The sequence below is a fragment of the Neocloeon triangulifer genome, unplaced genomic scaffold, assembly GCF_031216515.1.
Source record: "Neocloeon triangulifer isolate White Clay Creek 2 clone unplaced genomic scaffold, ASM3121651v1 ptg000013l, whole genome shotgun sequence".
Taxonomy (NCBI): domain Eukaryota; kingdom Metazoa; phylum Arthropoda; class Insecta; order Ephemeroptera; family Baetidae; genus Neocloeon; species Neocloeon triangulifer.
In genome coordinates this window covers 351,186-363,434 of record NW_026775555.1, presented here as the reverse complement: position 1 = coordinate 363,434, position 12,249 = coordinate 351,186, and the positions used below count along the sequence as shown (strand labels likewise).

General features: G+C 36.5%; 2 protein-coding genes across 6 annotated transcripts in view; one reads left to right on the top strand and one right to left on the bottom strand.

Moving 5' to 3' along the window:
• Nucleotides 1–6,304, top strand: part of LOC132199222 (aryl hydrocarbon receptor nuclear translocator homolog) — a 102,380-nt gene extending 96,076 nt beyond the window's left edge. For 2 of the 5 annotated variants that reach the window (XM_059623790.1, XM_059623787.1), the window contains 9 exons: nt 1,194–1,378; nt 2,584–2,731; nt 3,234–3,557; nt 3,818–3,976; nt 4,038–4,188; nt 4,642–4,787; nt 4,931–5,139; nt 5,230–5,380; nt 5,879–6,304. In XM_059623790.1, coding sequence (XP_059479773.1) covers nt 1,194–1,378; nt 2,584–2,731; nt 3,234–3,557; nt 3,818–3,976; nt 4,038–4,188; nt 4,642–4,787; nt 4,931–5,139; nt 5,230–5,380; nt 5,879–6,084 — 1,679 coding nt within the window. In that variant the 3' untranslated portion in view covers nt 6,085–6,304. The remainder of the gene's footprint in view (nt 1–1,193; nt 1,379–2,583; nt 2,732–3,233; nt 3,558–3,817; nt 3,977–4,037; nt 4,189–4,641; nt 4,788–4,930; nt 5,140–5,229; nt 5,381–5,878) is intronic. The other 3 variants (XM_059623791.1, XM_059623789.1, XM_059623788.1) reach the window with 2 other exon arrangements.
• Nucleotides 6,305–8,684: 2,380 nt separating this feature from the next.
• The window catches only part of LOC132198734 (protein Wnt-1-like), a 34,830-nt gene continuing 31,265 nt past the window's right edge, over nt 8,685–12,249 (bottom strand). The window contains exon 7 of the mRNA XM_059622930.1: nt 8,685–9,821. Within this exon, the coding sequence (XP_059478913.1) occupies nt 9,620–9,821 (202 nt within the window). The 3' untranslated portion in view covers nt 8,685–9,619. The remainder of the gene's footprint in view (nt 9,822–12,249) is intronic.

The following is a 12,249-nucleotide window of genomic DNA, read 5'->3' as shown; positions in this document are numbered from 1 at the left end:
CAATTGACTTACTCAACGAGACCAACTAGAGATGATCTGAGTGTAAAAGGTCACCGCTGGAAAAGTTAATTTCCGTCTCGGCGGCGCGATAAGAAAGCGAGAGTCGGCGAGCGCGCGGTTAAGTTAGAGGAGGAAATTGTGTTCCCCGGGGCGCGTGTTTTGTGTTGCTGCTACTGCTGCTGGTCGGATGAGAATTAGCATATTACACGCTCGCTAAGTAAGTGGCTTCTCTCCTAGCTCGCGGGCCATTTCCCGGGAAAGCCGCCGAGCCAGCTCGCCCTCTCTCATCATGCGAAATTAACCCACTCGCCCGCCAGATTAAAACGACGACAAAAATGCAAATTTCCTGCTCATCCGCCTGCCCGGTTTTACGGCTTAATCTCTACCACCGCCAGATGCGGCTTCCGCTTTATGATTTAATTTTGGCCGGAAATCAAATTCAAAATTCTCAATTGACAGATTCGACCCAAAATAAAGACAAAAGTTTTCAATGGTTTTGCTATGCATTATATTTAATTTTAATCGTAACGATATAATATTACATAAAATTTAATTAAAAAATAAATTGAAATAAAAAAATAATTGCTGAGAAAATAGTAGTTTTTACATCTATCACTTATATTTTTTTTTAATAATTTTCAAACATTTTTCATTGAATTAGATCAAAATAAAATTGTATGCCTTCAAACATATATTGGCACAATTAAAAAAATTTGATTACAATTGACAACAGTTTTCATCAGAATAATTTTTAATTTAATATTTAGAGGAACTGTTCATGTGCAGAGAAAAACATACAAAAACACGAGAAAATAAAACCTTTATGTATTTATTCAGCCATGAAATAATCCGCGCTTATTTATTCAACAGCTAGTTATAAAAAAATAAGGCAACAACAACCAAAATAATAATGATTATTCAATACAATATTGATTTCATTTTACTTCAAACAGTCGCAAAACAATCAACTGTGAAGAACTGAAAATGCTCAAAATTTTGCATTTTTATTTTCCATTATAAGACTTTGGACCATTTTGATAAAATCGTCATTGGCCCTCCTTCCATGCTCGTTTCTCCATTATTTTTGATGAGTAAAATACGCACCTAGCAAGTATCTTGAGGCACAGGGGGGTTGGGGAGCACCGCGGGCGTCCTTCGTGGAGACGCTCCTGCATGTCGTTTTATTTTATTAGCTGATGATTCAGGCACGGGGAACACTAGCACCGACGGAACCTACAAGCCGTCCTTCCTCACCGACCAGGAGCTGAAACACTTGATCCTCGAGGCGGCCGACGGATTCCTCTTTGTCGTGACCTGCGACACCGGACGCGTCATCTATGTATCAGACAGCGTCACGCCCATCCTCAACCAGGCACAGGCAACTATCATTTTCTATTATTATTTCACAATTAATTTCATTTTGCACATGTTTCAATTTTTTCTTATCAAAATATTTGTATCTCAATTTTTGAAAAAAAAGTGCACAGGACTAGCTTTAAATTAATTTAAAAAAATTCAAAATTATTTTACATTTACCCTACATGGACTGTTCAAGAAAATGATTGACCGCGAATTGGCCAAATTTTTTGTCCACAATTCCTTTCTGTTATTAACGTGAGAGACTCAGCTAAAGTGTTTTCAGGGGTTGTTTTTCCCTGTGGTAGGTGAGGAGGGTCAGTTAAATGCTTGCCCTCTTCTGTAAATTCTGAAAATCACCCAATACACGCTGAATTTCGTGGGCTTTCGTGGGCGTTGACTCACTTGACTCATTTACTTTTGTTAGAAAATTTGCAATTTATGGACCCTTACCTTTGACCATAAAAAAATTGTCAGGAAAGAAAATTTACAACAGGAAGTGAAAGAGCACACATCAAAATTCCAACTAGAAGCAATATTGCAATTTTAATTTTTCCAAGAAACTTGAAATCCGAAAAATAGAAAACATCAATTCCAAATTTTGGTCGATTTTATCAACAACATGAACCAAAAATTTAACTCAAATCGCTGTCAATCATTCATGAAGCGTCCCTTAAACAACTTTCTTTTTATTTTATATGTTGTTTTTTACTCTACTCAAGTCATAAATGAAAAAAAAAATTGAATTGGAAAAAAATTAGCAGAACAATTAGCAGTTTTTTTAATATTTACTGGAGTTTTTACCAGGAAATATTATTCAATAAATGTCAAAATAAATTTTTTTCTAGAAGGCAGTTTTATATAGTTTAAATATTCTTAGTTCTCACTCATTTACGCAATTTAATTAAAATCGCTATCTGTTATTCCCCAAAAGTGATGCAATAATAATAATATTATTAGCTTCAATTTAAAAAAAAATTTTTAGTGATTATTAACTAGTACATGTTCTAGGTTACGACCTAATTAATTCATATTTAAGAAATCATTTAAAAAGGCTTTAAATCACTATTTTTATGTAACTTGTTCAAGTTTGGCAATGATATTGAGTTTGTAAAACTCATTTTGAACATTGTCCAGCAACAAATTGAGCGCTTTGTTTACAATCAAAAATGTTTTTGCTCTCGGTAAAGTTTGTTCTCAAGTAAATATTTTGTTTCTCCTTTGCAGAACGAATGGTTTGGCTCATGTATTTTTGATCACCTTCACCCTGAGGACGTCGAGAAGGTCAGAGAGCAGCTCAGTACTCAGGAACCGCAAAACACTGGGAGGATTCTCGACCTCAAAACCGGAACTGTTAAGAAGGAAGGACACCAATGTAAGAAGAAAGAGATCCTTAGTAAAGCATACCATAACCTAAAGAAAATGAATAGTATTAATTTATTATTTTAAAAATAAGCTTCAATGATAAAATATTTTTTTTTATAAAGAAAAGAGATTTATTTGATATAATTTTACGAGTCCAGCCCAACCAAGTCTGAAGACTTATCGGCTGGTGCTGATGAAAACTGTTGAATATTGCAACAGCTATTTTTTACAATTATATTTTTATGAACAATCTGCATTGTACCTAATATTATTATGGTAAATTGTAGAAACTGTTTATATGTAAATTGTTAATATTAGGAAATAATTTTAATCAATAAAATTTTTGTAGAAAGTTTATTCCCTATAAAAAAAACAAGAAGACGGAAAAAAATTTGCAATTCAATAAAATTTTAAAAACTTATTGGAGTTGATTTTTACAACTTTTTTGTTTTAAAGATTCACTGTCAAAATTTGATAATGTTTTCACTTACCAATTTTGAATCAATTTCCAGCATCAATGCGGTTGTGCATGGGTTCACGGCGAGGCTTTATCTGCCGTATGAAAGTGGGCAACATGCCCCCAGATGGAATGGTGGGCACCCACCTGCACCGCCTCAAGCAGCGCAACTCGCTGGGTCCCTCCCGTGACGGCCAGAACCACGCCGTCGTCCACTGTACCGGGTACATCAAAAACTGGCCGCCCTCGGGGGTGCAGATGGACCGTGGTGACGAAGATCCTTCCGGCACCTCACACTGCTGCCTCGTTGCCATTGGCAGACTGCAGGTCACCTCGACCCCCAACACGTCCGACCTTACTGGATCAAATTCTGCATCAGGTAATTATTTGTCAAGGGGCAAATTTTTCTTGGCGAATTAAAAAATCTTATTTATTTCTCTTCCTCCTGCTGCACCTAGGAACTCAAAGTTTAGCTCAAACAATCCACAATTAAGTGCCCCATTATTTTGATTCAAACTAGAAGTACTTTTTGTGCGCAATTTACGTGCTTTTGTTGTGCAGGTTGCGGAAGGCTGCGCACTACCCCTAGCACAAAAGAAAAGTGATTTTTAATTTCATAGTGAATTTGTCTGTTTTCAGAATTTATCTCTAGACACTCGATGGAGGGAAAGTTCACTTTTGTAGACCAAAGAGTGATGGGTCTTTTGGGCTATTCACCGCCTGAGTTGCTGGGCAAACCGTGTTTTGAATATTTCCACCCCGAGGATCAAACCCACATGAAAGAAAGTTTTGAGCAAGGTGGACTTAAACTTCAATTATTTGGAAAATATTTTTTAAATATTTTTTCTGTAATTTCTAGTTCTGAAGTTGAAGGGCCAAGTACTGTCAGTGATGTACCGGTTCAGAGCCAAAAACAGGGAATGGGTATGGTTACGAACAGCAGCTTTTGCCTTTTTGAACCCCTACACTGACGACGTAGAGTACATAGTGTGCACCAACACGTCTGCAAAGTGAGTTCCCAGTTTATTACATTTTGGAAAACATATTCTTTGAACTTTGATATTTATTTATTGAGCTGTTCAATTCAATTTCTTTATACTTTTACAACAGGTCAAGAAATTTCCTCGTGAGTTATTCTTATTAGAAAAAACTTCAGACAAATTTCAGATACTAACTGCAGACCAACCTTTTTCTCAAATAAAAAATACAAAATATTTCTTGACAATTTGAAGCGCAGATCGCCAGCGCTTTAGTAAATATTAAAAATTTGCAATTCCTGAATTATTATTATAATTATAATTTCTTTCTCAATTTGCACTTTTTTATGGAAACATTCCTGCGCGCAAAGCTTGAAAGCAAGACTGAAAAAATTTGAGCACTGCTGTGAAATTTAAAATTTTTTTTATATAATTTCACATCAAAATGGGAATGAAATTCTTAATTTCTTATAATAAAAATTTTAGAGCATTGCAAAACCCTGAAACTGGGGTGGACGCTGTGCCTGGAACTGCAGCCCCTGAACCCGTGCCATATCAACAACCAGGCCTAGACTACAGCATGCAACGCCGTGACGTCTACTCATCCCACATGATCGGATCCCACCTGCAACGTAAGACTAAATTTTCTTACTGAATATGAAGTTTGTAATAACTAAATAAAACACAAACTTGCAATTTAAGTTATTACTTTGAAAATTTTAAAATAAACAGATTTAATTTTTTACACGTTTTAATACCATTTTTTTCCATTCAGCGCAAGCGCAGCAGCAGGCCCGTCCAGCCAGCGCGCAGAACATGTATGGTAGCTATGTAGAGCCAACAGCGTCCCCCGTGGCGTATGGCTCGCCCCAGCCCACCGCTGGCTCAACAAACTCTGCCTCGGTTTTGAGCCGAATCGCAAAGACATCGACCACAAGTCCAACGCCAGCACAAACCGCCTGGAGCCAACCTCACCTCAGACAGGTCAGTCAAGAGTAAAAATTTGCCAATATTTAAAAACTAAACCAAAGAATTTTGTATTTTTTAAATTCATTAAAATCATTGAAATTTTAGCAACCTGTCACTGAGGGCTATCAGTACAGCCAAATCAGCCCATCTAGATCGCCAAGTGGGCCAACGTACACCAACCTCGGCCCTGGTGTACGTGGACCACTGCCCCCCACACAGGCCCCTACATATCACCCAGCTACGACAGCACCTAGTGGTAAGCTTCCTTCTTCTGTTCATTTGGAGTCTCCTGCTTGCTGACTCTCTAAAATTGGAGAGTGTAGCCAATTTTTTAACTGCTGTTATTAAAAAATTAAGATATATTCTTTTTGAAATATTTTGAAAAAGAAAAAATGACACATTAAATTCAATTATTCTAATTGAAGGTAAGTTCCCTAAATTTTTATTGCCTTCAAATTAAGATGACTAAGTGGTGTAAATCTCATATTGATATCTTCAACTTTCGGCGGGGTCTGTTAAAACAGAAAGAATTGGACAATATTATTTCAAAAATTATATTTCCAAAATGGAACAAATTTGTGTTACAAATTATATTTGTAATCTTTTTTTAATTTTTCTCATTGTAAGCTTTGTTTAGTTCCTGAATTGTTTCAAAATATTTTTTTATCAAATATAAAAAAAAAAAACTGCAACAACTTGAACTTGTCGTCCTATAAGCATAAATTATAAAATAAAACATTGATGACATTTTCAGCAATGTGGCAGTGGCAAAACTCAAGCCAGGCGTCCGACTCGGGTCCAGGGTCTAGCAGCTCTTCGGCAGGACCTCCACCAGGGCCTTCTGGGCCTGGTGGGCCGACGCAGCCTCAGGAGTTGACGGAAATGCTGCAGATGCTGCAGGAACAGTCGGGAACAGGCAATTTCGAGGATTTGAACATGTTCAACACAAATTTCGAGTGAATAGTGCCTGCCTAACATTGTTCGTCAGATCATCAACTGCACATTGAATGAAAAAATAAGAACGGAACTGACTCAGCTCATACCGAAATGAAAAAGAATCACCCTGTGACTACATATCTCCCAGCCAATTTAGTGCACGTCCTTGTTTTCTCAATACACCCAAACACACTACTTTTGATTTTTAATTCATCATTTAAAAATTGTTGTTTTTTTTTTTTTTTAGTTGGTACACACAAAACTCTTAAGCTCATCGCTGCATTTAGAGTGCGGCGACGAGCCTACATAAGGGCAGCCACAGCACTAACTAGTGCAGCGACGAGCCTAAGTTCTCTGAGTGTGTACATGTATCAATTTTTTGTTAATTATTCTTATGGTCGAAATATTATATAATATTATTTTAGAGTTGTAAATATAGATTCGAGTTGTATATTTTATTTTGATGTGAGCAAAGAGATTAAATTTCATCTTATTAATTATAATTATAAATACTTCTGTTCGTTTTACCAAACTTATTTTTTATGAAAGCAAACAACAAACTTTTTTAATTAGGATGATCTCCTTACGGTGGAGTGGTGGAAGGAGTTTTTAAAGTGCTGTTTGATTTTGCGGATAGAAACATAAGTACTCGTAAGGTCGCATATCACCAAAAGACCCAATCCAGCCAGCACTTCTTTTCAAGGAAAGGACGAGCATAGCATATTAATTATTTATGTGTGTGGACCGTGTTCGCTTGGTTGCAACCAGTTTTCAATCAAGCCAAGCTTTTTCTGCTAGTACAGCAGAATAGTGAATAGAAATATCAAATGTTTTAAAACAAAAAATCAGCTTAATGTGAGATTTGGTTAAGAACAAAAAATATATATATATATCCTTATTTATTGTTGGCAATTTGTATTAATTTCTCTTTACCATTAAAAGTGACTGAAAGCTCTTTGTTACATAAATGATATCAAAACTGGTTGCCTACCCGGTGAAATGGAGTGTTAAAAGGAAACTGAGCATATCTGAAAATTGTATGACTGTAACCTGATATTTTAACGTGGAAAACGCAGAAGTGTAAAATGCTCGGTAATCATAGTGGAAAAATAATGAAAATAAAAACATAAAAACTTGTGTACAAAGGAAACAAATAATTAGCCAGCGAGATGCAAATTAAAAGAGAAGATTAATATCCAGCTAGGAGTTAAGCCAAATGTGTGTGTGCGTGTGTCCGTTGTATATCATGAAAAATTAATTGCAAAGAACCAGCATTGCTAGAAAGCAAACGCTGCAATGAGTTATCCACTAGATTTCATTTTGTACAAAAAAATTAATAGAAAGTAATGTGAGAAGACAAAATATTATGAAGTTTTTGAGGATAACCAGAATTGTAATACACAAAACACATTATTATTGCTATTGTGGTGCCTGCAAAGACACAGGCAGGAAAGAAAGAGTAATTTTGAATGAAAACTTGGTGAATAAATATGGGTCACGCACCCCAACACTGTTTGTGCTTGTAACGATTAATAGGAATAAATTCCTCATTGCAATGCAAAAATGGTTTTGATTCTATTTATTAATTAAATAATTAGTTACCTAAAATTTTTTATCAAAATAATTCTTTTGTTTGAAGAAGTTGACACTTTAGGAGATGATCATGGAAATGAAGAGATCGGGCTTTTCCTCGTGGCATGGGGCCACGGCACAATAACGCCCCTCAAATTATTAAAAGAAAAACTACTTTTCATAATGGCCAGAAAAAAGTGCATTGCCGCTTGAGCTAATAATTGTTCAGAACATTATTCTCCTTAAATATTTTGACGGTAACTTTGGTGCAAGGAGAACGCACAATTATTCAACACGCACGGCACAAACCGACCCGCTAGTGATGCCTCTTAATATTGGAAACCAGAATGGATTTCATGAAAGAACGTGGGCCGCGACTTTGGAACAAGCGGCCTGCCGGCTTAAAAAACTTAAATACAATTAATATGGCTGAAGAGAACATAAAATAATGGTATGAAACCTTAATTCCAAACTGAACAAAAATTGCATTTCCAGCACACAAAATTTAAAAATTAAAAAAAAAAAATTAAAAACCATTTTTATTTTTTATTTGCAGCACAAATTAAAAGAAACAAAAAAAATTTAGCACAAAATTATACATTAAATCCAACCACCTATAAAATATCAAAATCTGACCTTCCCCAACCTAATCCAAATCCAATCTCTCTTTTTCAGTTTGCAGCTTTGTTTGTCATCATCGCGTGGACCAGAATTAAGGATATGCTAGCAAAAAATGATGATTTTTTTTAAATAAAGTAGAACCCAAAATAAATAAATAGATAAATTGGGTGGTGGTTCCTTCTGCACCACTAATAAAGAGCACAGGCCGACAATACTGTCTTGGCCTGACCCTATTAAAAAAATAAAAAACAGATGCCAGGTTACCATTTGCCTTCATTTTTTTTCTTGACAACCTTGAAAAGTTTAATTCCGGATTCAGTTTTTTTTATCGTTTTCTAAGGAAATTGCTAAAGATGAAAATATAACATTAAAATCATAGATTTGCACCATATTATTTTCTGGTAAAAAAAAAACAGTTTTACATACTGGTTTTGTATTTTATTTCATCAGCTAATTATACAACATGAATATTTGCACATGGTTGCTATAAGTGTGCCCATAAACTCAAAACTACTGTATTTTGATACACATTTAATTAATAACACTTGCATAATAAGTCTAATTATTCCTAATCGCATTGACATAAAGAGTTTTAATCAGTTTTGATACAATTATAGAATAGGAAGTACATAAATATTTGAAAAGAAAATTGTGAAATCAATACCTCCTACCCGCTAGCATATTCTTATCATACAAATGATCACAATCTTCTCTATTCTGATAGTCTACGTTTAAAAATAAGTTAAAAACATAAAAATGCATTTCATTTGAACACACGCGTCAGTAAAAGAGAAGTGCAAAAGCGACTCGACCAGATCAAATACTCTTCGTGACATATTTTTAGTTTGATGAATACGTAGTCTCTGCATTCAGTCGTTGTGATTCTTTTTAAGTAATTTGTGTCTTGTGGATATTTTTTTACTATATAAGAATTTTGAAAATGCAGGCGCTCCTTTTTACTTTGTTGTATTCCACAGCTCCACCTGAGATGTGGGGAGTAAAGTAAGCAAGTGGCTATTTAATGTGTATTTACAAGAGCAAGCATTACAAGTATTAATTTTAAGCACGTCGCGTATTTCATATAGAAGATTTTACAACTAAACACACACTTCACGAAAAACACTTTGCGGATGGTATTTAGGGGGATTTATAACATACAACATGAATTTTTGCTACACTGAAGGATGAACGGCAGAGGCAGGACGAGTTTATACAAAAGTTAAGTAAAAATGGTCTTCCGAAGCCCCAAGCTTTTATTATAAAATGGTTATAAATATTTAACTGAAAATCCAATCAAATTCATTACAAAAAATTTCGGAAAAATCCTTTTTCATTCTAAGAATTTCTGTTAAATGATAATTTTGATCTAGTTGCAGATGTACTCCTCGCGCTTGTAGCGGCACTTGTCACACTCGACGCGGCAGCACCACACAAAGCGACACTTGCACTTCTCCTCGACGTCGCGAATTTTGGTCTGGTAGCCGCGGCTGCAGCACAGCAGCCGGCAACCGTCCATGCCCATCGACGTCCGGTTGCATAGACGACCGCGGGTGCCCATCACGCCCAATCTGGACATTGAAAATTTTGTTCTATCAATTCAGCACTGGAATTAGCAGGTTTTACAGTACACAAATGCGAAATTGCAATTTCATTTCTCAATTTGGTAACAGGGTGAAATTAAAGTTTCATTACTAACTATTTATTAGAATTCAATTCGTTTATTCTCTCACAACAGGTCAAGATTATTTGGGGGGGGGGGGGGGAAATTACATTGAGGAGAGAATTGGCAAGTATTAGATTTATTGAGGGCAGTTGGACCAGAGCTAATATTATCATTATTTATAAATACGGCTCAAACTAAAAGTTAGATACACCGAAAATTAAAATAAATAACGTTGAAGTAGTGAAAAATGCTAAAATTCTAAAATCGTCTCTAAGTTGAGAAGGAGAGGGTGCTGTGCAAAAGTGAGTTTTTTGCTAGCCAGCAGCCATTTCTCCTTTCTCCATTCACCCCCAATTAACAGTATTGTGTCTCTTTCAAATGTATTTTCAGCTTTTTCTGTACTTTTTAAGTATAGTATTTTTGCTGTGTATTATTATTATTATTATTATTGATCTTTATTGACGTATGAGGCGTCACCACGATGTAATTACTCATTGCGACGCGCCCCATTTGCAACATAGTACAAAACAAGTAGAAAGTAAAGAGTAAAAAACAACAGAAATATTACAATGTATCAATTAGTTGAAAAAACTCTTCTTTGCTATAAAATTTATGCGAATGAACAAATCGCCTCAAACTACTTTCAAAAATCTTGTATCGAGGCTCTAAGCGAATCGAAACAGGCAATTTGTTATACAAAGCAGCTAAACAAGTCAAAGGGTTCTGCTTAGAAATTAACAAAGTCTGGGCAGCAACATACAAATCACTTTTTGCCCGTGTCTGATAATTATGAACTGCACTCGTCTTTTGGAAATAGTGCGGATATTTACGAACAAATTTACAAGATTCAAAGAGATAAATGGAAAAAACAGGAAGAAAGTCGAACCGAACGAAAAGCGGCCGCGCAGAACAAAGCGGCTCCGTACTGCGCCAATAGCGCTCACCCGCAAGAGCTCGCACCACTTTTTTCTGCGCCAGAAAAATCTCGTCCATCGCCTGATTCGACCCTCCCCAAATTACAATGCCGTAACTCATAATAGACTGACAGTAAGCGAAGTAAATCATTTTCAAATATTTCACATCAACAGAGCGCATCAAGTTGTTAATTAAAAAAACTGCACTATTTAATTTTCCAACTACATAATCTGAATGCTCAGTCCACTTCAAATTATGCGCGAGATACAAGCCCAAAAACTTTGTCACGTCCGACTCGGTCAAATTGTCACCATTCAAATTCAAAGTAAAATTATCGCGGTCTAGGACGGGGCGCCTGAGTTGAAAATTAAGAACCACCGTCTTGGTCTGATTTAGCGTCAAAAAATTATCACGGCAAAAACCCGACATTAAATTAGCCGCCAACTGCGCCTCCTGCATTAATGCATACGTCGTCCGAGCAAAAACGAGAGACGACGAATCGTCCGCATAATTCAAAAGCAATCCGACGGCTACGTGGAGCGGCATGTCACCAATGGAAACGTCAAAGCCAAAAGGAGAAATAATTCCACCCTGAGGAGTCCCTCTTTCAAGCAAACTCTCCTCAGAGTACACAAATTTTTCCAGCTTGCCGTCCATGACACGCAATTTGACCGCCTGCGTCCGGCCGGTCAACGCCGAACGCAGCCACTCCAACGCAACCCCTCGGACGCCTTGAAATTCAAATTTCCGAAGCAGCAGCGGCACGCATATTGTTCCGAACGCGTTTGAAAGGTCGTAAAAAATTCCAAGTGCTTTTTGCTTTTTCTCGAGCTGTTCGTGCAATTTCACAATAAACTCAAAAAGAGCAGTCGCAGTGCACCTGCCCTTAATAAACCCGTGCTGCGAACCTGGCAGCAAATTATTCGCCTCGTAAAATGAAAAGAGACGAAGCAAAAAGCACTTCTCAAGAACTTTGGAAAAAGTTGGCAAAACGGAAATGGGCCGATATTGTGTGGAGAATAAATAAATAAACAAATAAGAACTATTTACTTGTTTGTCAAATTGAGACAAAGCGTGTTACCAGAAATTCTATGTACAGTATTAAAAAAAAAAGACAAAAAGACAAAATTGAGTGGCGCCTTCTGCGCCACTAAAAAGGGCACAGGCCGACAAGACCTTGTCTTGGCCTGACCCTAAAAAAAAGTTTATTTTGCTCATGTCCACTATGTCCAGAATTATATACTTTACTCAATAATTATTTGGGGAGGCTCACCCGCCTTTGATAAGGTTTTTGTAGCTCAAAAGAGAGTGTTGAGAATTGAGAGCTATGGCTGGCGCTACTGGAAGTCTTTGACCCCGGTAAGGCCCTGCCGCCCCCTATTTGCGAGGTTTAAAATCTTGTCAATGTTTGCACTCTA